The sequence below is a fragment of the Aspergillus karnatakaensis genome, assembly GCF_047715665.1.
Source record: "Aspergillus karnatakaensis strain CBS 102800 unplaced genomic scaffold BJY04scaffold_66, whole genome shotgun sequence".
NCBI lineage: Eukaryota > Fungi > Ascomycota > Eurotiomycetes > Eurotiales > Aspergillaceae > Aspergillus > Aspergillus karnatakaensis.
The window spans coordinates 80,925-107,641 of NW_027395778.1; the positions used below are offsets into that span (position 1 = coordinate 80,925).

General features: G+C 51.5%; 13 protein-coding genes across 13 annotated transcripts; 6 read left to right on the forward strand and 7 right to left on the reverse strand.

Moving 5' to 3' along the window:
- Window positions 1–59: 59 nt before the first annotated feature.
- On the reverse strand, window positions 60–1,231 carry BJY04DRAFT_222988 (uncharacterized protein; the record flags this gene model as incomplete). The annotated part of the gene is made up of 5 exons (XM_073717565.1): window positions 60–472; window positions 523–539; window positions 591–985; window positions 1,040–1,104; window positions 1,153–1,231. The coding sequence occupies 5 exons, from the start codon at window positions 1,229–1,231 to the stop codon at window positions 60–62; spliced, it is 969 nt and encodes a 322-aa protein (XP_073566322.1).
- Window positions 1,232–1,684: 453 nt separating this feature from the next.
- Window positions 1,685–4,697, forward strand: BJY04DRAFT_222989 (Hsp70 family protein; the record flags this gene model as incomplete). Its single annotated transcript, XM_073717566.1, has 5 exons — window positions 1,685–1,737; window positions 1,793–1,949; window positions 2,011–2,431; window positions 3,060–3,304; window positions 3,369–4,697. The coding sequence occupies 5 exons, from the start codon at window positions 1,685–1,687 to the stop codon at window positions 4,695–4,697; spliced, it is 2,205 nt and encodes a 734-aa protein (XP_073566323.1).
- Window positions 4,698–4,904: 207 nt separating this feature from the next.
- Window positions 4,905–6,741, reverse strand: BJY04DRAFT_231542 (nucleobase cation symporter-1 family protein; the record flags this gene model as incomplete). Its single annotated transcript, XM_073719560.1, has 3 exons — window positions 4,905–6,266; window positions 6,314–6,457; window positions 6,511–6,741. 3 exons carry the CDS (start codon window positions 6,739–6,741, stop codon window positions 4,929–4,931), a joined length of 1,713 nt encoding a protein of 570 aa, XP_073566324.1. The 3' UTR covers window positions 4,905–4,928.
- A 409-nt stretch (window positions 6,742–7,150) lies between these two features.
- BJY04DRAFT_199811 (isopenicillin N synthase family dioxygenase) lies at window positions 7,151–8,674 on the forward strand. The gene is made up of 3 exons (XM_073712828.1): window positions 7,151–7,552; window positions 7,602–7,764; window positions 7,813–8,674. Exons 1-3 carry the CDS (start codon window positions 7,328–7,330, stop codon window positions 8,490–8,492), a joined length of 1,068 nt encoding a protein of 355 aa, XP_073566325.1. The 5' UTR covers window positions 7,151–7,327; the 3' UTR covers window positions 8,493–8,674.
- BJY04DRAFT_222992 (Zn(II)2Cys6 transcription factor) lies at window positions 8,548–10,284 on the reverse strand (the record flags this gene model as incomplete). The annotated part of the gene is made up of 2 exons (XM_073717567.1): window positions 8,548–9,868; window positions 9,920–10,284. The coding sequence occupies 2 exons, from the start codon at window positions 10,282–10,284 to the stop codon at window positions 8,548–8,550; spliced, it is 1,686 nt and encodes a 561-aa protein (XP_073566326.1).
- A 571-nt stretch (window positions 10,285–10,855) lies between these two features.
- Window positions 10,856–12,345, forward strand: BJY04DRAFT_222993 (uncharacterized protein; the record flags this gene model as incomplete). Its single annotated transcript, XM_073717568.1, has 2 exons — window positions 10,856–10,885; window positions 11,950–12,345. 2 exons carry the CDS (start codon window positions 10,856–10,858, stop codon window positions 12,343–12,345), a joined length of 426 nt encoding a protein of 141 aa, XP_073566327.1.
- A 205-nt stretch (window positions 12,346–12,550) lies between these two features.
- Window positions 12,551–14,245, reverse strand: BJY04DRAFT_199812 (secretory lipase-domain-containing protein). The gene has a single exon (XM_073712829.1). The coding sequence runs from the start codon at window positions 14,049–14,051 to the stop codon at window positions 12,675–12,677; it is 1,377 nt and encodes a 458-aa protein (XP_073566328.1). The 5' UTR covers window positions 14,052–14,245; the 3' UTR covers window positions 12,551–12,674.
- Window positions 14,246–14,269: 24 nt separating this feature from the next.
- BJY04DRAFT_199814 (putative MFS transporter) lies at window positions 14,270–15,514 on the reverse strand. The gene has a single exon (XM_073712830.1). The coding sequence runs from the start codon at window positions 15,369–15,371 to the stop codon at window positions 14,388–14,390; it is 984 nt and encodes a 327-aa protein (XP_073566329.1). The 5' UTR covers window positions 15,372–15,514; the 3' UTR covers window positions 14,270–14,387.
- A 1,152-nt stretch (window positions 15,515–16,666) lies between these two features.
- On the reverse strand, window positions 16,667–17,720 carry BJY04DRAFT_199816 (uncharacterized protein). Its single transcript, XM_073712831.1, has 2 exons — window positions 17,244–17,720; window positions 16,667–17,183 (listed from the first exon to the last, which is right to left on the reverse strand). The coding sequence occupies exons 1-2, from the start codon at window positions 17,625–17,627 to the stop codon at window positions 17,091–17,093; spliced, it is 477 nt and encodes a 158-aa protein (XP_073566330.1). The 5' UTR covers window positions 17,628–17,720; the 3' UTR covers window positions 16,667–17,090.
- A 2,745-nt stretch (window positions 17,721–20,465) lies between these two features.
- On the forward strand, window positions 20,466–21,442 carry BJY04DRAFT_222996 (GNAT family N-acetyltransferase; the record flags this gene model as incomplete). Its single annotated transcript, XM_073717569.1, has 2 exons — window positions 20,466–20,511; window positions 20,595–21,442. The coding sequence occupies 2 exons, from the start codon at window positions 20,466–20,468 to the stop codon at window positions 21,440–21,442; spliced, it is 894 nt and encodes a 297-aa protein (XP_073566331.1).
- A 604-nt stretch (window positions 21,443–22,046) lies between these two features.
- On the forward strand, window positions 22,047–23,646 carry BJY04DRAFT_199819 (uncharacterized protein). The gene has a single exon (XM_073712832.1). The coding sequence runs from the start codon at window positions 22,126–22,128 to the stop codon at window positions 22,966–22,968; it is 843 nt and encodes a 280-aa protein (XP_073566332.1). The 5' UTR covers window positions 22,047–22,125; the 3' UTR covers window positions 22,969–23,646.
- Window positions 23,001–23,646, reverse strand: BJY04DRAFT_141704 (nuclear transport factor 2 family protein). Its single transcript, XM_073708689.1, has one exon. It carries the CDS (start codon window positions 23,518–23,520, stop codon window positions 23,032–23,034), a length of 489 nt encoding a protein of 162 aa, XP_073566333.1. The 5' UTR covers window positions 23,521–23,646; the 3' UTR covers window positions 23,001–23,031.
- A 981-nt stretch (window positions 23,647–24,627) lies between these two features.
- On the forward strand, window positions 24,628–25,932 carry BJY04DRAFT_231547 (serine hydrolase domain-containing protein; the record flags this gene model as incomplete). Its single annotated transcript, XM_073719561.1, has 4 exons — window positions 24,628–24,934; window positions 24,987–25,138; window positions 25,194–25,274; window positions 25,339–25,932. The coding sequence occupies 4 exons, from the start codon at window positions 24,628–24,630 to the stop codon at window positions 25,903–25,905; spliced, it is 1,107 nt and encodes a 368-aa protein (XP_073566334.1). The 3' UTR covers window positions 25,906–25,932.
- Between the last annotated feature and the right edge of the window lie 785 nt (window positions 25,933–26,717).

The following is a 26,717-nucleotide window of genomic DNA, read 5'->3' on the forward strand; positions in this document are numbered from 1 at the left end:
AAAGGCCTAGATCTGCTCTCGTCACCCTGGGATTTCGCGCGAAGAACAATTACTGGAAGTCAAGGTTCCGTCTCTTTCACCACCCAAACCAATTCTGGCTCAACGATATCATGACCCACTCCCGTATTTCTTCTGTGCAAAGCAGGCCACAAGCTCAGCTTAACTTTCCCAGGCCCGCCATCACTCCTAATGTTCGTCATACTGTCCTCGACAAAGTCCGACCCAACACCGGTGCAGTGGAAAACGAATGAATCCGGTCCGCGAGACAAAGTTTCCTTGAATGCCAGACACTTCTCCAAAAACTCGCGTAATTGTCCGATGCGCGTTGTAGTGTCTGTCGTAGAGCCCTTGGCCAGACGTGCCTCGACGTAATTGACGGCATCCGTGAAGATGGGATCTGCGCATGGCGCGGCGAGCTTTTGCACGGCCAGCCCGGTAGCTTCCTTCCAAGTTCGATATGCTGGGTTTGTACCTATATCAGGTCAGCCTATCCGAATCCCGTATACAGAATGTGTTACCTACTTGCTTGTTTCACGGCGCTTTCCAGATTTGCGATCAATCAGCCGCAAGGGTCGTCCTTGAGAGCAAACACGTAAGGTCCAAAGATTGACTTGAAAACCACGTCCGTTACGAAGGCTTGAACCCAGGCACGTCTCTGCGGGTTAGTGCGAGGGAAGGTGGTGGTGTTGAAGATGGTGGCGAGTTTCTCAGAGTCTTTGAAGTTCGTCTTCACCCAGGACTCCAAGTTATGAGCAAGACGTCGCATTTGACCCTGGATCTGTTCATCGGTGAGTCCTTGACTGCCGTTTTGTAAGGTGTTGAGTTTGTTGTAGAGCTTGGTGATCTCCTCGCGATGCTCGTGTTGCTGGCTCGATGCTTCATCGCGCGCTTGGCAAAGAAGGTGCTTCTGCTGTTCGACTTTCTCGGTGTCGATAAGATGCTGGTTCTCTAGCAACTTCAACTGGCGATGTAGCTCACGGTTGCTCTAGAGAGCCGTCAGCGACTAGGTGAGAGGGGGTGCGAAACACGGAAGACGGACGTTGAAAAGGTCGTTCAGCTCCTGCTCCTTTGTGGCGAGCCGCTGATTTAACCTGAGGAGCGTCCCTGCCAGTGTTATTGACAACGAAAGCATACGTATCCGTGAAGACCAACCTTCATGATTGCAGGCTTCTTGAGGTGATGTCTGTGTTCCAGCTTCTCGCCCTGACCAGGGAATCCAGGGGAAGCGCATTGTGTTTGCGATACAACCTTAGCAGGTGGTGGCGATCTCAGCGTTGCTCTAGGCAGGTGTCCAGTCCGAGCTCTTGCCAGGAGCAAACTGCTCAGCCTAGAGCACGTGCTCCAGAAGCTTTGTCTTAGACCGTGCCTGGGGATAAATCTGGACCTCTGCCTTCCAAACACAACACACCCACCTACTACCTATCTGCACCACCTACCTGCACCACCTGCTCTTGGTGAGACTACTCCCAGTTCTGTTCGGAGACGAGTCTGCAAGCGCCAGTGGTACGACTACTCTTAGGCTGCAGACGACCCCATCCCCTACACCCGAATTGATCTTCAAAGATACTTCTACGACGGCTGGCGTTTTGGAGGAAATCGCCGTTTCTGAGTCGGAGACACCGACTACCTACCTACACCCGACTCCTCAAGCAGCCACGACGTACCTACTGCACCACACACCATCATGCCAGCTCCATCGATTATCGTTGGCCTGGATTTCGGCACTACCTACAGCGGGTACGAAACCCATGTGTTTACGTTTGTCATTGAAGCTGACAGCTTGTGTTGCTAGTATCGCGTGGGCGCTCGGAGGATCGATTGACGATATCGAAGTACTTACCACTGGCCTGGTGGCGGGAACAGTGCGTTGTCAGAATTTGCTACCCCAGCGAAGCGACTACTTAATAATATTCGATAGGATCAATGGCGAAAGTTCCGTCGGCCATCTCGTACGAGGGAGGGAAGATACACTGGGGATATCAAATCGGGCCGCTAGCTCCGGCATGAAAGGGACTAAAGCTCTTGCTCGACGAAGAGCAGGAAATGAAGTACATTCCCTCGATGGAGACACAAGCCCTTCTGAAAGCCTACGGTAAGGATGCCCAGCAGGCTACCGCAGACTTCCTTCGTCAGGTCATCGGGCAGGCCTACGCCATTCTTCAGCGCCGACTGGCAATCGACCGTGGAGATCTCGATCCTCAGTTTGTCCTGACAGTCCCGCCCGTGTGGTCTGACAAAGCGAAAGATGCCACTTTGAGAGCCGCTGTGGACGCTGGCTTGAAGCTCCAGAATGTTTCCCTTGTCTCCGAGCCTGAGGCAGCTGCTCTTTACGCACTACGAGCCACTCAGCCCAACTCGATAGCGGTTAGTAATACCTCATACCTTGTGTCGATTTTACTCTGCAAGCCCGACGACGATAGAAAAACGATGTGTTGGTGGTCTGCGACGCCGGTGGTGGCATGGTTGTAAGTGGTCGCGAGGCAAGCAGCCACATGTGACAGTTTCACTACTGGTTGGATCCGTAGATATGGCCTTGGTATTCGCAGCAATGATACCATCTAGGCTTAAATGCAGTGGCCCATTCGGCACCGCACGGACTTGGGGCTATCTGCAGGGCAGGGATGTGGAAACTTGGTCATTTACTAATAACTGACCGGACCTGGTCCTGCTACGATAATAAATAACCGCATCTGTCATATTGTCATAGAACTTATGTGGGCCTGTATCAGCTAATTAAAAGACGCCCTTTTTCCCCATGATTAAGCCGACTGAGGTCCCCCGCCCCCCTTCCTAAAAGGGTATCTGACCAGAATCACCAGACTGCCAAAAAAAAATAAATAACCGAGACTTGACATTTGGACACTTACTGTATCAGGGATTAGAAGAACCACTCATAGTACGTAGATTGTATGGTACCTGCAGAGAGGATCCACATGGTGCGACGAGCGACTGCATCCACTTTTCCTAATGCGAGAAAAGGGGCTGATTTTGCAGTCACTGGGATGAATCTCTTTCGATCCAGCCATCCTGCCGTAGATACACCTAACCTGGAGTTCCAGTTGACCCAATGGATCCTCTACGCCGTCTCCTGGGGTTCTCTCCTCCCAAGCCCCCGTCCAGGATTGAGACCGACGAAATCTACCCCGTCCACCTGCTCGACGACACCAAGACTCTCCGTGGTATAGTAGTTACTTGGACCCTGCGCTTCAACGACGTCCTCGACGCAGACAAACTACATGCCTCCCTCTCCAGACTCTTAGAGATCGGAGACTGGCGAAAGGTCGGCGGTCGGCTAAGGCTCAATGTCAGATCCACTGCTCCCTCCCTCTCACTTACTCACCGATTAATTAAGATCTAACAAATCGCAGGAGAAGGGCCGTCTGGAAATCCACAGCCCGAACCCCTTCACGCCAGAACGCCCCGCGGTGTCGTACTCCCACCGCCGCCTGCCCATGCCCATCGAAGAGCATGCGCTAGCACGCACTCTCCCCAAGGCAACAAACACCGCCTCAATCCAGCCCGGCGCAGGAGCCTTCCAGGAATTCGCAGTGTCGGAGAACGCACCAGCGACGCTCGAAGACTACATCTATACCGACACCCCGCAGCTCTCACTGCTAGTTACGTCTTTCACCGACGCAACCCTCGTCGGCCTCTCCTGGCCGCACACCCTCATGGACGTCATGGGCCAGCAGGCTCTCCTGCACGCCTGGTCCCTTGTCGTTGCAGGCCGCGAAGATGAAGTCCCGCCGCTGCTTGGCGCACGGAGTGACGAGCTAGCCACGCTCGCTGACGCGCCCGACGCGAAGAACGAAGACTTTCTGCTGAAACAGAAGCAGCTGAGGGGCCTCGCAATGCTTGTTTTTGTGCTACGCTTTCTCTGGGATATGCTTTGGGACTGGACGGTCGAGACGCGCACGGTCTTTCTGCCGAAGAGGGTGGTTGATGAATTGCTGAGCCAGGCAAGGCGCGACCTAGCAGTTTCAGCTCCAGCTTCAGCTTCTGACTCGGACCAAGGAGTAGAAGCAAAAGCAGAAGTAGAAGGGGAAGTAGAAGGCCCCTTTATCAGCGAAGGCGATGTCCTCACAGCCTGGACCGCGCGCGCAATCGCATCCTCGCAACCGCGCCCCTGCACCCGCCCCATCACCATCCTGCAAGTCCTCAACGCGCGCTTCCGCCTGCCATCCCTCCTCAAGGCGTCGGGAGTCTACATCCAGAATCTGACGATGGGCGCCTTCGCCTTGGTTCCGGCTGCGCTCCTCAAAGCCGGCGCTCTGGGCCCCCTCGCCCTCGCACACCGCCGTCTTGTCGTAGAGCAGTGCACAGAAGGCCAAGTCCTCGCAATCTTCCGCGAACTGCGGCACGAAGCCAAAGTCGCCGGGGAACCGGTAATGGTTTGCGGGGAGGCGAATGCGGCGCTTATGGTAGTAACGAATTGGACGAGGGCGGATGTGCTCCGGACAACGGATTTCAGTGGTGCGGTGGTGAGGGCTGCAGGTGGTCAGGTGGAGAGGGTAAATCCGCTCGGCACGCCGGTCTTTCACTTTGCGGGCTCGATGCGCAGGGATTTGACGCAGCGGAATGTTGTTGTTGTGCTGGGGAAGGATCATGGTGGGGGGTATTGGCTTACGGGGATGTTGAGTCCCCGGGTTTGGGCTGTTCTTCAGAGGGAGGTGGAAGGGGACTTGAAAGGGTTGTAAGGGTTGAATGGGGATTTCACGAGGTTATAGCCGCTTTGGATATGTGGGAGAAGGACATCATGTTCTGGACTTTCAACATCTCCCTCGCTACAGACGCGCAGGATACTACGGGCTCATAACGACTTGAATTATAGAACGGCGTGTTTAGGACTCGAAGTGCAATATCCTGCACGGCAGTAATTCTATTCCGATCAAACTAATCTAATACACAGATGAGCATATGTAAGTTTCTCAAACATCCCCCTTCTCCCTAACACTCTCCAACGCCTCCTCCTTCTCCCTCGCCGCATCATTCACACCCCCCGGCCCAGCCACCCCAGGGACCCAAACGCCCTCAATTTCACTCCTCTCCTCAAACGTCCCAAAATAATCCAGATCATCGACCTCCGTCTTCGCCGGCATCGGCGACACCCAATCAAGCGCGAGATAAATCGTGCCCGACACCACACAGCCCAGAAACCAAGCAAGCTGATACAGCCTCGTCCACCCAGGCCAAATCTCTCCTGGCTCTGAAGCCCTCTGCGCAAGGCCGGGGATGAGATACCAAACACCCAGAATCCACGCTAGGCCCGCGCGCCAGTTCCATCCTTTGGTGTACCAGTAGATACTTGCGGGCGTGGATCCGTACATATCTGTGAGTTTCATGGTGGTTTTGCGGAGGAGGAAGTAGTCGGCGAACATGATGCCCATGAGCGGGCCAAGGAAGATGTTGAAGGAGCCGACGACAGTGAGGAAGTTTGTGGCGCTGTTGAGGAGGGACCACGGTTGTAGGACGAAGACGAAGGCGATGGTGAAGTAGCCGCCTCGGCGGACGGTGAACCAGCGGGGGAGCAGCGCGGCGAGGTCGATGCCTGCGACGACAAGATTCGAGGCCACGACCATGCCGAATTGCGAGAGCATGAATGCGATGCTTGCGAAGGCGACGCCGGCGCGTGCGCCCCGATTGTCTTCGTTGCGGCGGATTGTGTCGAGGAAGTCGTAGGGGTTCCAGAGGAGTCCTTCTTCGTGGGGGTAGATTGTTGTTGCACAGGAGGTGCATATTATCCCGATGCAGGCTACGATGATTGTGCCTAGGGGAACCATGACGAGTTGGGCGAGGACTTGGTCGCCTGGCTTGCGCGCGTATCGGGTGTAGTCGGATTGTGACCACATGTGGGTTGCGATCGAGCCTATGTTGGCAGTAATCGCAGAAACGAAAGCCCAACCGAGAGCTCCGCCGGTTGCAGGTTCAACGCCAGAGATGCGGCTTGGATCGCGGAGGAGACCGCCACCGCCGTCTGCGCGGACGGTTGACCAGATTAGAAGAACGAAGACGGTTGTCGCGACTGTGACGGAAGCGATCATGAAGGGCTTTTTGTAGTTCTCGGGACTGAACCAGACAAGAGGGAGGCAGAGGAGGAAGTAGAGGACGAAAGAGACCATGTCGTAGACTTTCATTGCGCCGTTGGCTAGGTCGCCGTCAAGATTCAGGAATGAAGGCCAGATGCAGGTCAGCAAGACCTTGAGGCACTGGCTGCCGTACCACGTATTCGTTGCGGTCCAGACGAAGGAGAGGAAAACGCGAATTGCCTGTGACAGTCAGCTTGGTCTAAACGGCTTGAATGGTTGGGACGCACCATAGGAAATAAATAACCCCAGATTCCCCAGTTCTGTTTCATCCAAATTGGAAACCCGATATGCCATTTCGCTCCTGGATGTCCGCCCGCCACGCAGACAAAACCGACAAACGTATGCGCAATGATGATAGCGAGCATGGCTTGCTAAAGCATGTTAGCACTTGTCATCGTATGCTCTAGTAAGAATGCCAACGTACCCAAACGTTCAAGCCCAGTGAAATCAGAGACGACCCAGTCGTCCAACCCCCAACATTGAACGAACCCGTAACCATCCACAACCCAACAAAGTGCCATGGTCCATACGGTCGTCTCGACGGAGGCAACGGTCGCGTATCTTTATTGACATAAATATCCACCTGCACATCTGTATCTCTATTGACCTCGATCTTCCGGAGAAGACGAGACATGAGCGGCGACTTTCCCGCCATTGCGATGCTGGGGCGTCAAGGACCGTGATGAAAATGAGACGCAGAGTTGATACGTCGGAGAAATACTCACTAAACCATCTTGATATATATCGCTCCTATCAATGAATAAAGCAATCGTCCAGTGATATTGATATCGATTCAAAGATAGGCAAACACCCGGATCCAGAGCGCTGGATCGGCTCCAGTCAGTGGGAGAGGTCGATAGGTACGTGTAAACCAATCACCTAAGAGGAATGTTTTGTGCAGTTCAGCAGTTTAGCAGTTCATCCATGCAGAGGCAAGATTGGCGCGATAGCACTCTCATCGACTCCACTGTGGAGGTGATAAGGCTAGCAAGGCCAATGGTATGCGAGCGATATGGAGGGTGTTCTCCTCAGGACTAACGCGAGCAAGTTGGGGCATCTACCCCAAGCCAGACGCTTTAGCCTCCTGCAGTTCACCCGTTTTCCCTGAATTGCATCGTCCCATACGAGTCTTGTGGAGGACAGCCGGATCTTGGGTTATAAAGGTGGTCAGAAGCCGAAAGATAAGATTGGACACGCCAATCTTTGAAGCAGCACAGCACGGAGGTATCCAATTCACGAAGATGTCGCAAACTACCACCATCCAGGCCGCAGAGGCTCCAAGAACAGTGACCTTGATGAACGGGAGCACGTACTCATTCAACTCTAATATCTCGACAACCCTTGAGAAGATCCCTGTCATCGACGCAGCGAGGATATGGAGCGAGTCACTCGAGGATCGCAAGGCAGTAGCAGAAGAGGTCCGGGATGCATCACGAAACATTGGGTTCTTTTACCTTGTTAACCATGTACGTCCTGGCGGCCAAGCCTAAGTGAACGAGCTGACTTGAACACCAGGGCGTTGATGAATCATACGCCGAAGGCACATTCGAGCAAGCCAAGCGTTTCTTCGCTCTACCGGAAGAGAAGAAGATGGAAGTGTTTACGGGCCTCGTTCCGAACGAATATGTCGGATTCCACCCGATGGAGTGCTATAACCGGAATGGATGGAAACATCAAGGTGCGTTAATCGGGAGATGTGTCACTTTCCCTCACTAATCTAGTCCAGACTTAAGCGAAGCGTTCAACTGGTCTTACGACCCTCGCGAGGATCCAGAGGCTGAGGAAGGCATCGAGCCAACCGTGAGCCTGTGGCCATCAGATCTGCCCGGCTTCCGAGAAGGCCTCTATGCATACCACGGCCAGCTTCTGCGGTTGGCTCGCCGTCTGACCCGGATATACGCACTCGCCTTGCATCTACCGGAGGATGCATTCGATCAGTACATCAAGCGCCCGGAAGCAGGTATGCGGATTCTCCACTACCCAGAGCAGAAACATTCCGTCGACGACCAGAACGGTATTGGGGCGCACACAGACGTGGAGTGTTTTACAATCGTCACGCAAGACTTGAGCGGTGGGCTCGAGGTCTTGGGGAAGAATGGCAACTGGATCAAGGCGGAGCCTATTCCAGGGTCGTTCGTGGTAAACATTGCAGACTGCTTTATGAGGCAGACGAACGACTTCTTTGTCTCGACAGTGCATCGAGTGATCAACAAGAGTGGGAAGGAGCGGTATTCGGCGCCATTCTTCTTCGGGTTCGACAGGACGAAGCTGTTAGAGCCCATTCCCACATGTGTGAGTGAGGAGAATCCGATGAAATACCCTATTATGACGGGTGGCGAGTACTATGCTTGGCGGACAAACAGGCAGAAGAAGACGAATGTATATAATTCCAAGACAGCACAGTAGGCAATGATATAGCATTATCATGTTAAGCGTGCGTTATTGAAAGGATCCACAACCATCAAGGATATGTCGGATAAAGCCAGGTAAAGTCAGTAAGAAGGTCATTCGAGAAAAGGCCCTCGCCGCCGAGACTAATTTGAGGGTCAGTATGATCATGCGGAAGCCATTCGAGATATTCCCCTGTAGCTCCAGTTATTGACTCAATGGTGCTGGGGCCTCTGGGCGTTGAGGCATGAACATCCTCGAGCTCGGATAACAAGGCGGTCAATTTATCCCGAGTAGTACCAGCAATGTTGCTTTGTCCACCGAGAAGTGCAAGAAGACCGATAATGGAGTGAATAACCTGTTTGAATTGGACATAGTGTGGCTCCGGCAGGCTATGCTTCTTTGCCACGCCAATCAGAATGTGAGCAACGCCCGCTAGCTGCTGGATGAGAGGGGAACCTGTCGCGCGGATGTACTCCAACGGGATAGCCATGATACTGGTGACTAGATCGCTCGCGACCTGACAAGCGAGAAGTGGATCATGGTCTCCGGACATGCAGGACAGTAGCCTTGCTAAATGGATTGTGCAGATGATGTTCGGCGCCTGGAATCCACATCGATTGCGACCACTATCGTCTGACCTGGAAGCGGGCGTCACGAATTGCGGCAGTAGGCACTCTTGAATCTGCGCCAGCCGTGTCATGATGATAGTAGGATCCGATCCACCAATTCTACCAAGGACGGAGTTTCCTGGTTGATTCTTGGCTCGTAAGTCGGATATTGCATGCTCAAGAACACGATACAAGTCTGTCGTCGTGTTCCACCCATCAAACCAGTCCTCATATTGTCCATTCCGACCAGGTATGAAAGCAGGGTGATGAGCCCCAATCGGGTATCCAACACCACACCGTGTTTCAGGCGACCGGATGATATTTCCGAGCACACATGCGGTGTGAACCTCGAGGCGGTAGATGGACCACCACAGCCGCCGCCGAACTTCTTGCTCACAGGCAGTCAGAACCCCCGGCCACCGCGACTCATCATGAAGATTCAATTGGGCGCATATACCATGACATAGACCAAGATACTTGTGTAGCATTGCGTTGTCACCAGTCTGTGCCCCTAGGAGAGCCAGTAGGGTATACGACCGGACCAGATTCAGGTCGGATTGCTCGAAATCGACAGGAACCAGACGAATGGCTTCGGCTAGATACGCTTCTCGCAAAGTCTTCCATTCCGGCGCGTCAATGTTGTCGTTGAAGAGGGCGCCATCTCCGACATGCTGAGCGCTCAAAGCACATAAACACATGAGGCTCATGAAATCGGGGTCATGCTGGGGGAAGGTGCCATCTCGCCAACCAACCCATAACTCGCGCTCGCAGAACAGGGGATAGCTGAATGCCATTAGTCTTGTATCTATTGCAGTGAGACAGCGTAGTACTCACTTCGGGTGAATACTATCCAAATAAACATCCAGGAGAAGTGTAATCATCCGTCGGTTTGCAAGCGCAGAGTTCGGTTGCCCAGCTATCGAGGCCAACCCACGCCCTTGTATAGGATTTCGAGTGCCGCTATCGGATCTCGGTGGCGTAACAGACTCGGCAGATCCTGTCGTCGTTGTACTCCCACGTGGCTTCGTCCCTCGTTTCTTCGGCTGTCTTTTCCGTGTGCATTCCTGGCCGTACTCCAGGCACGTTAGGCAGGGATTTAGCTGTTGGTCGAGATCGGTGGTCTTGCATTTCAAGCCACGACGATGACAGAAGTCACAAGCTTGGGTGACACGCTTTGCTTTCGTCTTGGTGTGCAGCATGTTGTGTTGAAAGTGAGATAGGAAGCCTCCGGTGAAGGAGCATGGATCCTTATCTCTTATCGCAATCTTATCAATCCAAACCACGTGAGAGATAAGAATCTCCGCCGAGCTCGGTCGAAGTCTCTTGGCGTCAATATTTCCCGAACACCACGATGGGTGAGCAGTAAGCAGTAGTAGGTATATACGAAGTGTGGTGGTCATATGGGTTATTCTCTTACTAGTGCCGAGCTTGTGGATAATCTTTATTCTCTCTTATTTCCAGATCCATACGCGCGTGCCGGTTTTTTGCCCATGATGCACAGGCGGTAGAAATATATATTCGGTCTAGCTTAGATAGTCTTCGAGACTTTGTGCATTTCAACCAACGAATTGAGCGCACTTTTGAGAATCTGGACCTTACATCCAAACCCTACAGCATAGTAAGCCTGAACTGCCAAGAGTAACTGCAGCGGGGACATGATAACAGCATGCCTCGAAGAAATCCTACGCAACAAATCCAACCTCAGGATGGGACACGATACGCGCTGTTGGTTCCAAGTCCGCCAGCTGCTCCAGACTAGAGGATAGCAACATGCCCTCCCTGTTGCTAGAGGCCACACAGGTATGTCCAAGCATCTTGGCACTTTGTCTAGATCTTGTTTGGTTGCCATTTCACCTTTTAATGTTGTACTATCTCTGCTAGTTAAGTGCGCTCCGGAGGCGCTAGCAACAATTTACAGAGTGAAATCTACTAATTTAACCAGGTCCTGTATTCTAGATCCCTGACTCCTATATTTCTAACCTCAGCTGCCAAGATATTCACTATATAACCACCAGTGTGCTACAGACAACCGAATCTGCCAAGAACGTACCATGTCACTTTAATCTAGAGCCCATCCATATACAGTAGAAGGTTAAGCAATCCATTGGTTTTCGCCCTCCCGCCCAGCTCCCGATAAGGCTCAGGCGTGCCATCGCATTAACGCCAACCTTAAGCTTCTTTTGCCTCCGGAGCGCCTAGCCAGGAAGGAGTGCAACCACACCCTCATCAGCGCCCCGCCTATCACAGACACTTACACTATACAAAGTCTAGCCAGTAAGTACACAACGCCGAGTGTGGGGTAAACCCTTCTGCAGCTTGCACAGCCCCTCTGGTCCCTGTCTAGTGAGGTCTTGATGGATTCGGTGCCGTTCCGGCTACCTAAGGTATGTGCAGCTGAAGCAACGAGATATGGTTTGGGGTAGGCTTTTAGCTCTGTTAAAGTCTATGACAGAGGTTTTCAGCGATAGTATCTGTGAGAAATAATGGGAGAAGAGGGCTTCCTGAGACGGGATGAAGCTGGCTGGCGAAAGGTATAAAGGGCATGCCTTGTCCAGGCCTGTTTGTCGTCAAATCAGCAACGACAACAACATCATCATCAACATCAATTTCTCAATCTCGCTTACAACGCAAGACAAAAGGCACAAAGAACAGTAGATTCTCTTACAATAGCTGCTCGACTTGGTCCAAATACCTAACAGTACACCCTTATCTCGAATCTACTCTTCTAACACCCCGTCAGCAGTGTTTTCCCCAAAGCAAAGATGGTCAGTAGTTATAGTCCCCCTTGCTCATTGTATCTCCCGACATTTCCCATCTCATCTTCCTTCTTGCCTGAACCTACCACCTAACAACTCCCACCCCAGAAACTCCTAACAACCATAACCACCACCCTGGCAATAACAACCGCAACCCACGCCGCAGACTGGAACTGCGTAACCGGCGGCGGGCCGGGCCACAACGGCCTGCGCCAAATCCACAGCGACTTCAACCGGCTATGGGGCAATCCGCGACTCACGATCGGCAGCGGGCAGTGCCTAGCGGCAACATGCCGGGGCTTGACGTTCGGGGTCTGCAACGACGCGAGCTATACGCAGACGGAGGTGTCGAATCATCGGAATATCGCCAAGGATACGGATCCTGGGAATGGCGGGTCTTGTGCGATGAATGTGGATCGGGTTTATCATGCTTATTTGAAGTATGTGTTTGCGAGGGAGGATCAGTTGTATTGGAGGCCGAATACGATGAACCGGCGGTGTTAGATTATTCGTGTATCTCAAACTGCATTGAGGAGCGGAGGAGTGGGTGGTGATGAAAACTTTCAACTCAGGTGTCTATGATTGCCTCGAAGGTTTGTACTACCTCGACATATACAAACCAGCGGCGAAGCAGAGGTTGGAAAAATGCACTTATACTGGCTGTCAGCCGCATTTATGCTCTATTCGTATCTACATAAGAAGACTCGACCTGAGAGTCTATCAACCCAGTGGCCCGCCACAGGCAGTATACTGCCCTTTGACTATAACACGCGCGTCTATCGGGCAGTCGATCTATTGCATGCAAAGACCATCACCTCCCCACCTGCTCCGTCTCAGGCCTGTTCATCGCGTAACATACTAAGCGCAATGGTGAGGCTCATCTCCAATACATCGTCACTCAGACCATTCCCCTTGGTTTCAAACAAACAGCCACCTTCCAGAGTCTCTGCAAATGCATCTTGAATAAAATGAGTGACATCCGACACGCTTCCAATGGCTGTCCGCCCATGTCCACCGCTCCGGTATGTGGTAAAATGCACAGTGGCGCCATTACTGCACCATGAATCGACCATTGTCGCTGCGTCATTGTAGGGGATGACATCGTCGTGTTCGCCGTGGTAAACATAAATAGGGTATATGGGAGCCTCTTCCGTAACCGCGCCGAGCACGTTTTGGCCCAAGATAGTTTGGATAGTGGGCTCTTCAAGTATGGCGGGACCAAGGTTCTGGACGTCTGTCGAGAAAATAGACTTATTGCGGAAATTCACCAAGTCGGAAAGGAAGCAGTGCTCGTTCGCGTAATCCAGGTACTCTTGACCTTGGGTTGTGATGATGCTGTCAATGACCGGTTGCAAGGCTGCTCCATACGCGCTGGGTTTGCACAGTCCGTCAATAGCGGCCGGTATGAAGCCACTGTATGGACTGTTGTCGATGTTCAACAACGTTCCGGTCATGTTGCTCGGGGTACCTCCAGCAACCCACCCCTTGATGTTCAGCTCTGGAGCATACCAAGGCTGAAGAGACGCAGCCCAACCCGTCGCCAGCGCTCCTCCCGAGTATCCCATTCCAACAATAGCAGGGCTCTCCGTCGAGAAACCGAGTGTGTCTTGAAAGTTGATGACCGCACGCATGGCATCCAGTGATGTAAGACCCGCCAGCCGTCCCGCACCAATTGCTGCTTCAATCCCTTCATGGTCTGGTGAGGTGACAATGTATCCTTTGGCTAGGTAGTGCTGGAAAAGTAGCATCTCGAGCGAGGAAATAAGATCTGTCTGTACAACACCCAGCTGGTACTGATAACTCGGCTCGCAAGCGATGAAAGAGCTATCGTACGCGGTATGGAAGGAGATGAAGCGGTCGGTCTTCGGGTTTGGCGGCTTGAAGACAGTTGTGACTGCTGCGATAGGCAACCCATCGAGGGTGGTGCTCCGAAATAACAGCTGATAGCCTTCGATCGGTTCGGCAATGATACCGAAAAAGGAGGTAGCGACCTGGCGTTGACGTAGCAAAGTACCACGTGGTGCTTCTTCGAATCCGAGTGGAGGGAGGTAAAACGGGTCAGTTTGAGGATCTGGGATGCGAATAGCGAGCGGGAGAGAGAAAGCGATGGACAACCATGTGGAGGCCCAGATGAACCATCCCACCGAGTAGCATGCAAAAATGAGTACGATGGACTGAAACGGCTGATCATCACGCATCATTGGGTTCATTGGGAATGGAATCAAACAGGAACGATGGCTGATGGGGAAGGCATGATGGTCCAGTTGAGTTGTGTTGTGTTGTGATGGATGGATGGAGATGGATTGCAGGTGGCTTCAACTGTCACAGGGACAGGTACCTTCCAAGGCTGGCTGCAGTACCTGCCTGTAACACCACCTGTGCTATCGATCTTGGAAGGCGAGACGTTTGGGGAATCGCAGCCTGAGCCCAAAAATTAATCGTTATCACGAAATCTATATTCACATAAACGCCATGCCATGCGGATACGCCCAAGCCACCGAAGGCGTACAACAGCCGTCTGTCAGTTCACCACCTCCTCTTTCCATTTACTTCCTCTCCCCAACCTTCGCAGCAACAAAAATCCCCACGCCCCCAGCAACCAGCAACAGCGCCGAGATCGTCGCAAACCAGCCAACCCCAATACTCTCCACCGCCGGAATCGCCGTTGCCGAAGCCACAGCTCCAAAAATGTACCGGATGAAGAAATTCCCCGCGATAATCTCCGCACTGCGATCCGGCACAACATCAAGGCAGTACGTATTAAGGCAGGGGAAACAAAATAACTGCGCGACTCCTTGCAGAAACATGAAGATCACCGGAACCGGCAGCCCACCAAAGGATTTCTCAATCGACCATCCATAGATGAGCATACAGATGGGGATAACGACTGCCATGAAGGGAACGGCTGCGTATAGGCGATCTTCGGCGACGAACACCTGTCCTCGCTTCTCAAACCACTTCCGTGCTGTATAGTCTGCCCATCGCCCGCCGAAGAAGGTGCCCACTATATAACCAATTCCCGGGGCAAGGTACAACAGGCCTGATTGGAGCGGTGTTTCCAGGTTGAATCGCGGATTCAGGACGTACCGGATTGGCGTGAGCAGGCCGTACATATTCCAGACGAGGGCGCTGCTTGCGAGACCGGCTACAACGAGGTTGAGGTTCTTGAATGGTCCGATGACGCGCCAGGGGTTGCTGGATATGAAGAAGACTTTCACTTTCTGGCCCCGGGAGAGTCCCTTGAGTGGATGAGGTGCGGTTTCGCTGAGTGTTTCGGGGAGGAGGAAGAAGACGCCAATGAGTGAGATGCCGGCGAGACCGGTTTGCAGCCAGAAGATTACTCGCCATGAGGTGTAGGTGACGATTGCACCGGCTAGGAGGGGTCCGATTGCCGGACCAACGAGACTGCCTGTGTAGAACCAAGCTATGGCTGTCGCGCGCTCAAGGGGGCGATACAGGTCTCTGATTACTGCTGGCCCGATAACGAGAATTGCTGTGCCGACGAAAGCTGTGCCCATGCGGAAGACCATAAATGAGGCGATGTTTGGGCTTAATGCGGTGCCGATCGAAGCCCCAAGGAAGGTGAGAGTGCTGACAAGACATGACTGCCATTTCTAGTGAGCAATTGAAGTTTGGCCGATGTAAAGAACGTACCATCCGCCTTCCAATCGTCTGACACCACGGTCCCCAGAAACACGGACTCAGCGCCATAAACACTAAGTACAAAGCGTTACTGATACCAATTACCGATCCAGAAACGTTATACGTCGCCGCAACATTGGGAATAGCCGATAGCACAGAAGTACTCGAAATTGGCGACAGCAATCCCGTCCACGCAAGCACCATCACCATGACAATCTTCCTCCCCTTCGAGAACCGACTATACTCATCGACAGGAGAATCTCGCGGCGTCTCCACGCTTGGCTCCCCGGTATCTTTCTCTCCCCGAGGTAAGCTTAACCCCATGCTGTGACTTGTGGGTCGATCTAGTGTAAAGGGTGGATGAAGTGGGCTGGAAGAATGTAGACCATGCTATGCTGGTCCTGCTGAGTCCTTGGGGTGAAGCTTGAGCTGGATCGAGGATGGATGGAGCAATTCAGCAATCGCGCAATGAATCCACAAAATCTCGAAGAAATACAAAATCCTCTCCTTTGAAATCATGAGTCATATCATTTACGTTGGGTAGCAAATTCAAGTTTCTCAGAAAAGTCTGTCGCGTTTGTCTACCGAGGGCCAATTAATGTGTCGAAGCGGATAAGAATCCGGGCTATGGGGGTGCGCGCGGCGCAACCGCAACACCCGGCCAATCAGCGGTATATTTTTTCTAGATTGCGCCAATTGGAATTTGGAGTTGATAGTGATGGAACTGACATGTCAATTACTTGTCGATCTGCTCTTTGTGCTGCCTTTCGACTGGTCTGGACTGGAGCCGATAGCCGAAGAAGCCATACATGGCACGCGATACTATGAACAAGAAGAAGGATACAGCCAGACCGCAAAATCGGATCGGGATTCAGGTCCGAGACAACAGCCTTTCTGGCCTTAATGCATGGTGTGTTGTATGGTGACTACTTTTTACGACTGCTGTCAATTACAAGGTGTCTCAAATGGAGGGTCTACGATATTCGGGATAAATAGTAAGCAATGTGGTTCTACTTGAGCAATAAGTTGAAAACTATACGGCATGAGACTCGTGGAATTCTCATTGCGAGATCACCAATCAGAAACTAGAAACCAAGAGCTGCTAACTAGGTAGCAGAACGGCCCCTGGCCTGGCCTGGCCTCGCTCGGAATGTTCCGACGGCCTCTCGGATGGATCCGTCAATGCGGGTCTGGGACTTCGCAAGCCACCAACAATCGTGGAGTTCAAAGGTATAAGTAGAGTGCATGGTCACAGAATCAGGAACTTGACTATCTCTTTAGTGCCCTCAATCTCAACTCTCCATGCGGCGGACTCATAGCCACATCCATCTTATCGTACTTAACCTCCATCCCCACTGGAATTTCAACATGCGCGACCGAGAGGAGCGAGAGGACAAGGAGCTTGATTTCTAATCGTGGGCCCTTTGTTAGCATTCGACCACAAAGTCTGCTCGATATGATTCAAGGGTATATGGTGTAGGGCATGCGAAAGGGGGTGCATTGAAATTGAAACCTACCAGCAACAGCAAGAAACCGCCCCGGACACGCCCACCTCCCCATCCCGAACGCAAGATACCCCGAGTCAATCGTCGCAGCGGATTTGCTTCCTATCCATCTCGTCCCGTCGAACTCGGATGCGGTGGTAGAGTGCAGCTCTGGCGAGCGGTTTGAGAGCGCCACGATGGGGAGCACGTATTGGCCTGTTATCACATCAGCAATCAATCCCACGGTATACCTTGCTGACTGCATCTGAGATGGACGAGAAAGGAAAAAAGTGGCATACCCTTTGGAATAGTGTACTTCCCCAACGCTATCTCCGTCCTGGTCATCCGCATACTACCCAGTACCTCACCTTTCATGCGGAGAACTTCGCGAATGAAGGAGTCTAGGCGCGGGGTTTTCTTCCAGAGGAGCTTGTCTATGCTCATCTTGCTATCGTTATCTGTTGACTCAAAGTGGGATACAAAGAGGATGTTCTCCATCTCCTCCCGAACAAGACGCTGATCTTCTGGTCGGGAAGCGAGTTCGTAAAGCGTCCAGACCGTGTTGATGACCCTGGCATGGTCAGTATGGTATTGCAATAGAATGGTGAAGGCGTACGTCTGATGCACCGATGCAAAAATCGCGATGATGCATAGTAGCATAATCCAGAGTCTTGAGGTTAGGGATAGGCGCTTTTTTGAGGTAGGATTCACGTGTTGTCGGACTAGGTAGGCGAGGATTGTAATCTACATCCGTGTCCTTAGCTTAACCACTTTGGAATGGATTACAGAGGTGAAAAAAGGTCACGTACGTTCTCCTTATCTAGGGCATCGAGATCGGTTCTGACCAAAATACTCATCTCCTTCCAGATGGAGATACCGAGTGTGCGTGTGAAGTAGAGGCCGACATCGAAGATTGCGATTTTCAGCCTGATAGCCCCTTTGTCAGTGCGGGATTGGAAAATCATGTTGAGTAGACACGCACCAATTGATATTTCGCCAAAGTGTCGGAAAGATCCTGGCGAAGACTGACTCGCTCTTGTACATCCCCGCTAGGTCTGCAATCCCATGCGCGAGAGTCAGGATATGTTCTTCATGGCCTTTGCCCGAGAATCTCTATATTGGCGTCAGGAAATGCTTACACTTGTGAAGCAGCGCCTGGAGAGAAAACAAATGCAGGTTACTTACCTCTCCAAGCACAATTGAGATGGTGGCTGCCGCCCCTGCCTCCCCCATCAAGTCCATTGGATCGAATGTCTCTGTTCCTTGCTTTGCAGCGAGGTCTGTTACCCGTGCTCGGATGATTGGGCCAACTATTGATGTCAAAATCCAGCTGCGCTATTGAAGAAAAGCGTATTTCTGGCGTGCTTACCTCGTTTGACCAGCATCTCCAGGTTCCGTGTGATGCACCGGGTCACTAGCGAGTCCATGTCGTGCATAATTGAGCCGCCGTGGATGTATTGGAGGAAGGAGACGTTGAGGAACTGTATACGAGAACCATAACTATCATCAGCTTATTCTCGCTCTTGGCAGAGACATGAAGTCTTACGCTTAGAACGCCAGACTTGAAGCTGAAATGTTCCTTGTCTTTGAAGACGGGTTCGGTGTACTCGTTTGAGACGACGTAGGCCAGCTGATCATCCGTTTGATTAGCGCGGCAGGGCGTAGAGAGGGAGTATAGGAAAGATAGGTGGGATCTGAACCTTATCTCCCAAGCACATGGTAAATACTCCGTCGCTCTCGCGGATGGCACGCTTGAAGGCGTTCATCGGGTTGTTGTAGAACTCATCGTGCTGTGTGCTTTAGTGTCTAGTCAGGTTGCCTCGGACTATGGTGCTCACTGTGAATGTTACGTGGGGCGGACTCTGAAGGGATTTCTATGAACATATTGCGATGAGCCAGCTGGTAGAGTCGATAAACAAACAGAGGTACGCACATTTGGGGTTCGGCGTCCATGGCGCATGCAGATGTACAAGGCCAGGGGAATGGCAACATAGGCGGATAGAATCCATAGTGTAATCGTAAAGTCAGTGAGCGCAAACTGATTGCCAAAAAAGTTGTTGACAGCCATTGTTGCAGTTTGATGCTGTAGAGTGTCTATCTTCCGCCGGTGCTGGATGGCCTCAGTATTTATAACCTGGGATCGTGGCTCTTATATAGGACCTGGTCTTTGGGATCTCCCCGCTCACTTCCTAAAAGGCACCCCCACACGGGTTGTCACTGTCAAGAAAAGAAGGAGTGAAGGTCAACACGGACTCTCAGTTAATACCGCCCCATCCGCGCTGTTTTGCTGATGCAGGTGCTGTAGTGTAGGAAGGCAAAGGACTTGCTTTTTGTGATGCGGGGTGAGGTGAAGAAAACCTTGTTTGTACTGCTGCCATGGGTCAGTCTCAGGTGGTGACAGCGATACCAGCCCTATCATCACGAAGAAGATGCTTGGAGATTATGATTCAGTATGCTGAAGGATGAACAACCTTGAAACGGTCGGTCGTAAAAGTCCGGAAGCTGTGATAATAGGAAAAGAGTTCCGGTGTGATTGGTACGGAACTCTACGCAACATGCTCGGCGTTTCCTTCGGTGAACCTACCCCTCAAAGGCTTGTTAGCCAACAGTCTTGGTGAGACGAACCTTACAGATAGCAATCATGGGCATGACTCGGTTGAATTTTTTCTGTATTCACTTCTAGCACAATGGATCCTACTGGTCAGTTGGGTCGGCTCGGCAGGACGAGTTTGATATCACCAACATTGCGGCAGCCACCGTGCAGAGTCACAAACCTAAAGCAGTCTGAAGTACACCGCTTGTACCGGAGTTCTCTCTATGTTAAGATTCATAGACTCCAAGCCCAGAACCACAGCGATTACATGCCAAGTCATTTCAATCTCTATGATACTCAACTAGAGAGCCTGCCTAAACTCAAACGACAGTATCATAGATTCAATTCTGACCTGGGATAAGGATTCAGACTCACGTTATCACTAAGGAGCCAGTATTACACGCCAACTCGGAATGGGTACATCTGATCGGCACTAAGATCTCTATCTTCAGATCGACGATCACAGGTCCCACCGTTCAAACCATTGACCCATCTATGCTAATCCCTGCTTGTTTACACCTGATAATGAACATCTTATCGTCATCTCTCGCCGCAGTTGATGTCATGATAATGTGACACAACCTCCCATGCAAATACCTCGGGGCAACTCTTTTCCCTCCGGCATGCAGCCCCTTGCTGTTCTGTGATACATTCAGCCTTTGCTCGCCGACTCCTGTGACGTATGTCTCGCAGTATATTATAAGTCCACTTCAAATGCTTTCGTGGAAGGACTGAGTAAAGAAGCTAAACAGCCCAAAACAACATCCCACAACATCGTCGCATCGCCTTCCCCTAGCCATAAATCAGGAATTCTGGATACAGAACCACACCGAACGTGCAGGTGAACCTTGAACCTTGAACCGTGGATACCAGTGGAGCAAGCTCCTCCTACAAATTACCGCACAATGGCACTGAACGCCATATGCCGACAGACCCCTATCTTCAGAACCCGTAAGTAGCAGTGACATCCCACTCTTACCCAGGCCCCAAAACTCACTTTCCCACTCAAGCACATCCCATTAACAACAAGCCAGCCCCCATCAACCCTCACCCTCAACCTCACCCTTCAACCCGCCTCCTCGAAGCCGCCGAAGCAACCTTCTTCACCACCCAGATAACCTCCGCCCGCACCCTCCACCCAAACACAGGCTTCACAACGGCCAAATTCAACTCGGGCATAGCAGGCATATCAAAGCGGCAATTCGACTGGAAACTCAACCGTGTCGCGGGGCTGGGAATGGACGGGCCCGTATTGGAAACAGACATTGATCGCATTGAAGCCATGTTTGCGAAAGTCGGCATGGCGCCGTATATTGACCTTGCGCCGTGCGCGCATCCGTCTGCGCTGCAGATTCTGAGGCGGAGGGGGTATAATGTTTGTGGGGAGGTTAATGTGCATACGTTGTTACTCAGAGATTACCATGCTGAGAGTGAAGGGAGAGAGCACGTGGGTATTGAGGTGAAGCGGGTAAAGGGGGAGGAAGATGAGAAGCATTTTGTTGACTCGTCGATAGCGGGGTTTGAGTCGAATGGGCGTGGTGTTGAGCTTCTACGGACGCTTGCGCACTCGGCGATTCTCTACCCGAATGCAGAGACCTATGTTGCGCGGATCGATGGGAGGGTTGCCGGTGGCGCGGGATTGGTGTTTATTGATACTCCTCTTGGGCGCGTTGCGGAGGTGTATATTAGCAGTACGGTACCGGAGTATCGGGGGAGGGGCGTGCAGACTGCGCTTTTGAGGAGGAGGTTGTTGGATGCGAAGAGGAGTGGTGTTGAGATTGTGGTTGTCAATACTAGGCCGGGGACACCTAGTGCGAGGAATGTGGGCAGGCTGGGGTTTCGGATGGACTATACGAGGGAGACGCTTTCGAGGAGGAGGTGATTGGGAAAATGGCTAGATCATAGTATGTTGACTTGTTCGGATCTTGGGCGTCAATTACTGTATTCTCACACGGTTTGGAGTTTTGGGGAGTTGGACAGAGTACAGGGTAGATTGAGAATTATGCCACATATCCTTTAAAAATTTCCGCAGTGACTTACTCCGTGAATAGGTCAGGTCTACTAGGTAGTATATCGTACAGCGTCGCATAGTTACCTATTATCCGGTGATAGATCGAGCGAAAAGCTACTCACGTCTCCAATATGAAAGCGCGACTAACCTCGCACGAGAATCGCAGTCATTGCAAGGTGTGCCAAATGCACTTCATTTGTTTTAGTCTGGACAATCCTACCTATTTTAAGGCCGGTCATGGCTAGTTCTGCGGGACGTTTCTCTCCATCACCAGGCCATAATCTAGATTTAACATGAGCCTCACAGGAAAGGCTCTGAAGGTACCTAGCTAGCCAATAAAATAGTCAGCTCCATACGACGATTCGCGGTGACCCACCTGCACTTCCAGGAAGTTCCTGATTTAGGGACTATTATTGGCGAATCTGGGCTCCTTCGACCCAACAGAAGCGGGGATTTCCCCAACCATCTGCTCCAACATCCATATCTCCCCTTGTTTCTTTGCACGAACACCCAGTAACCTGTCCATCAGGTTTCAACAATAGCTCACAGACCCAATGTCAACATCCACTCGCCATCTCGACGGCTTCGTTCAGCTGAACAGCCAAGTCTACCTTCGACAAGGCGACGCACTCACGGACAAAAACCGCCCGACGTTGATTGTCCTCTGCGCATGGATGTTTGCCGCCCCAAAGCACATTCAAAAGTACACTCAACTCTATGAAAAAGAACTTCCCCATGCCACGGTCCTCCTAATCCGACCGGTTGTCGGCGACATGATCTGGACATCTGATGCCGCACAATTCAAGACTCTCAAACCAGCAGTTCAAGCGATCAATACATTTCTAAAGGCCCCCACAAATCCCAGCGTCAGATTCCACATCTTCTCGAACGGAGGCAGTCACGCAGCCGTTCAGCTCATGGAGACATTCAAGAGAACCCACCCGTCCACGAAAATGTCTATAGACACCTTGATCCTCGACAGCTGCCCTGGCTCACCGTCTGCTGTTTTGTCCGCAAAGGCAGTAATCCTAGCAGTTTCGCCTAATATTGTTTTACGGGCCATCGCATGGCTTGTTATCTGGATTGCTATTGTCTTTGTGGTAGTGTCGGATGTTATGGGGATATCAGACAACGCCATCGCAAAGACACGCCGACACATCAATAGTCCGCACCGTGGCTTCCTGCGACCAGATACGAGAAGAGTCTACCTATTCTCCAAAGACGACCCGATGGTTCCATGGGAGGATGTGCTTGAGCATGCAGCAGCCGCTCGTCGGCGGCTAGGGAACAACGCGATCGATGCTCGTATCCAGACAGTGGAATTCAAGGGCAGTGGACATGTCAACCATCTAGCTGTTGATCGGCAGAGGTATATCAACTCGGTGTTCCATTCATAGTTGCGTCTATCAAGTCTCTCGTCGTTTTTGGCGATGCAAATCTTGTCTCTATCATGACTTTCGCTATTTCTGTAAATGCGAGTCCTGTTTCTTCAAATTCCCCTTCGCCCTCTCCATCAACCAAATCAACCTCTCTGTCGCCTTGCTGTCTAGAAACTCCAAACACCGTACAATCTGCTCTCCACTGTCATCCATCGTGAATATGAACACATACTCTCCGCCGTACTCCCAGTCTTCTTTTGGAATCCCATCGTCCTTGACCTCCTCCCGGAAGTGCGTTTTGCTAGTCGCATACACGACAACTTGGTTCGACGATTCACTCTCGACATACTCTTTCGCGTACACGGGAAATCCGGTCATGATCGAGCTGAGTCCTGCACCATGTGTGAGGAAGCCGGCTTTGTCGTAGACATTCTCGGACAGCGGACCGATGGATTTAGGATGGAAGGTGTGTGTGTAAGTTTCGTGCAGGAGGGATTCAAGGAGAGACCGGTCGAGCGTTTCAAAGTGTGCGATGAACCTTTGCGCTGTGAGGAGGCGGGCGGAGGGCATTGTGGCGGGCTGAGCTGAAATTCCAAATTTGCTTCCTTTCGGGTTTCCTTGCTATTGGGGCGATGAAAGATTGGAATCTGCAGATAGATATATTGCGCGTTATTGTAGTGTCTTTATAATATGCCCGTTAACTCCGAGATGGATCGGTTTCCGATCGGGGTTATCTAGCTTGCCCCATACTAATGAAGTCTGGCTCTTTCATGTATGCACAGGGAGATGTTGGTTTACGCTCTCTATTGTAGTATAACGCCTGTCAGCCTCGTCAAACCAACTTTTTTGACAGGTTGTCCAGGTAGGGCCAATGTTAGAAGCGAAGCCACAACCCCGCCCCGGCCGGGCCCCATTCCTCCAGCTCCGAAAGCGGGAGAAAGTCTGCGCTTAAGGCCTCTTCCAGCTATATAATCTTTCAATCGGACAGGATGAAGAATGAGATGCATTTCGGCCAAAGTATGAGAATAAGTAATGGTATGTACCACCATACCTATTGGTGATCTGGGGTATGTTTCTATTGCTATTATGACCTTCTGTTATTAGTATGATGGACATGTGCGCTTACTCCTGTGGGATCTTCTTGGTTAGGTCATGCTCATAGAAGCCCCCCTGCCTTCATCCCATCTATCCCAGACATCTCATCTATCCCAGGGGGCAGCGAGATGTAAATTCCAGTAATCCGCCCTCATATTGACCCTTGGCGTTCATCGCGCATTCAAAACGCCTTTTCAGCTCCATGAGTACTGAGGGATATGTACCGAGGAGACTGTAAAGTTGGCGAAGAAGCTGGGCCGTATTTATGTTGAGTGCTCTGCGAAAGATGGTGTGGCGGCTCCGGTACGGCCGAGAAATAGGTGAAAGAAGTGCTGCGCCATGGACCCTTTGAACGGTCAAGCAGTATATAGGTACTGGTTTAGTAACATGTATTATTGTTTCTCGTACTCGTTTATCGGTTTCTTTGGCGTACAATCATGGATATATCCTTACCCCATCGGGTCCCCGATTCTTGGCGTCTATGGGGTTCCTGATGCGGAATACGAGCCTTGTATAAAACAGAGATAGAGCATTCCTCATCATCTCTCGTTCCATTGTCACTTTGTGTAGTAGGCACCAACAATGGAATCACTGCTCCACGACCACTACGCCAAAACCCCGGCCCCCTTCCACGCCGCTGTGCTATCTGCTCTCGATGCGAAGGGAAATACCATCCACTCAAGCAGAGCAGGCACAAATACAACAGACCCAAATGGCCCACCCGTAACAGAGGATTCCATCTTCTGGATTGCGTCCATGACAAAGATCGTCACGGCTGTTGCGGTTATGATTGTTGTCGAGAAGGGCCTTGTCGGGCTGGATGATGATGTTGGGATGGTTGTCTCTGAGCTAGCGAAGCCGGAAGTTTTGACGGGGTTTCATGAAGATGGTATGTCTTTATTCAGGATTCTGCTTGCAAATGTCACTGATGATCTAGGCAGGGGAACCCATATTACTTCCAGCGAAGGGGAAGATCACCCTGCGGAATCTGTTGACGCATACCAGTGGGCTTACGTTTAGTATCATGAGCCCGAAGCTGCAAAAATGGGCGGAGTACCATCGGAGGAATATTGATCATACGCAAGGAACATACGTAGGTTCCCGTCGTCCATATTTCGTCTGCTCTGCTACAATGTAACAATGCTTAGGAGTCGATCACCTACCCGCTTGTCGCTGAGCCAGGCGAGGAATGGCTGTATGGCCCGGGGCCGGACTGGGCGGGGCGCGTGGTAAGCCTTCTCTGTCCTAAACGCAGGGTATCGATGCGACTGTAACTAATAATAATATAACCAGATTGAAGTCCTAACCGACAAGAAGCTCGGAGAATTCATGCACGAGCACATATTCACCCCTCTAGGCTTCAAATCTACAACCTTCCACCCCGAGACCCTCGCCAACTTCGAAATCAGCAAGAGACGAGCCGAGATCGGCCAGCGGAACCCTGATGGTTCATTTACTCCGACCAAGGAGGTCTTCCCGCTTCCTGCACCCGCTGACTTTGGCGGTGCATCCTTGTACTCGACTCCTCGCGAGTTTACCACGTTCCTGTCAGCTCTCTTAGCTGATGGACGAGGGATCATCACAAGGGAAAGTGTCGACGAGATCTTCCGGCCTCAGCTATCTGCACCAGTTCGGGAGAAGCTAAACGCGCAGGTCAATATGCCCTTTGCAAAGCCCATGAAGTGGATGTTTACGACTGGGAATGAGGTCGATTTTGGGCTTACTGTTGCGATCACGGCTGAGGATGTTCCCGGGGGTCGTAGGAAGGGGACGGTCAGTTGGGGTGGGCATACAAATACACATTGGGTAAGAAATATCTTTTTCGAGTGGGTTCGTGCGAGAAGTGTCGGGGTTGGCTAATGTTATGTAGTGGATTGATCGAAACAGCAGAATCTGTGCAACGAGCTTCTTCCATCATTTGCCGCCGTGTGATCCGGTCGTTGTTGCGATCCGGGATGAGTTTGAGGAGGGGTTGTATCAACATCTTCGTTGCTAGACGGGAGAATCATGACGTTGACGGTACTGAAGATGTACCAAGCATAGTATTCAGGGTATGCCCCGCCCGAAGCAGGGTCAGAGCCCTTGACCAAGTATAAAAAAACAAGTGGCGCTGCCCGGAATCGAACCGGGACCAACACGGCATCGTTGTAGACAAACCACAACGTGGTATCCTGACCATCTGAGGCAGGTTAGCGATAGTTTGGACGCTGGTGGTAATGGTGGAACTCACTAGACCACAGCACCTATCTGCATGTGGCGGCCGCCGTTTTGTTACATTATATCGAGGGGAAGAGAAAGAAAGAAGACCCGGTCAGGAGTTGTAAAATGCTGTTATTGGGGGTTTTCTTCTTGTTATCTTAGAGTTATAATGTTGACAATGTCTTCAGGCAGCTTCGCTCTCGTGGTTGTTGTAGTGCTCTCTTCTCCAATTTATATTTGCTGCAGATATATATTTTACCAGAGAATTGCAGGAATGATGAATGGCTACACAGGAAGTATCGCATAACAAGATGCGCAATTGACTAAGCATCATACTGAGTAAGAACAGGGTTTTCTTGCAAGAATGTTTCTACCCAAATTGGTAATTCCATTCGCCAGTACAAGCCCTGGTCACCTTATGCTGGTTTGATATCTGCCTTATACGGAAAACCAAGGAGATCTGATCACCTTTC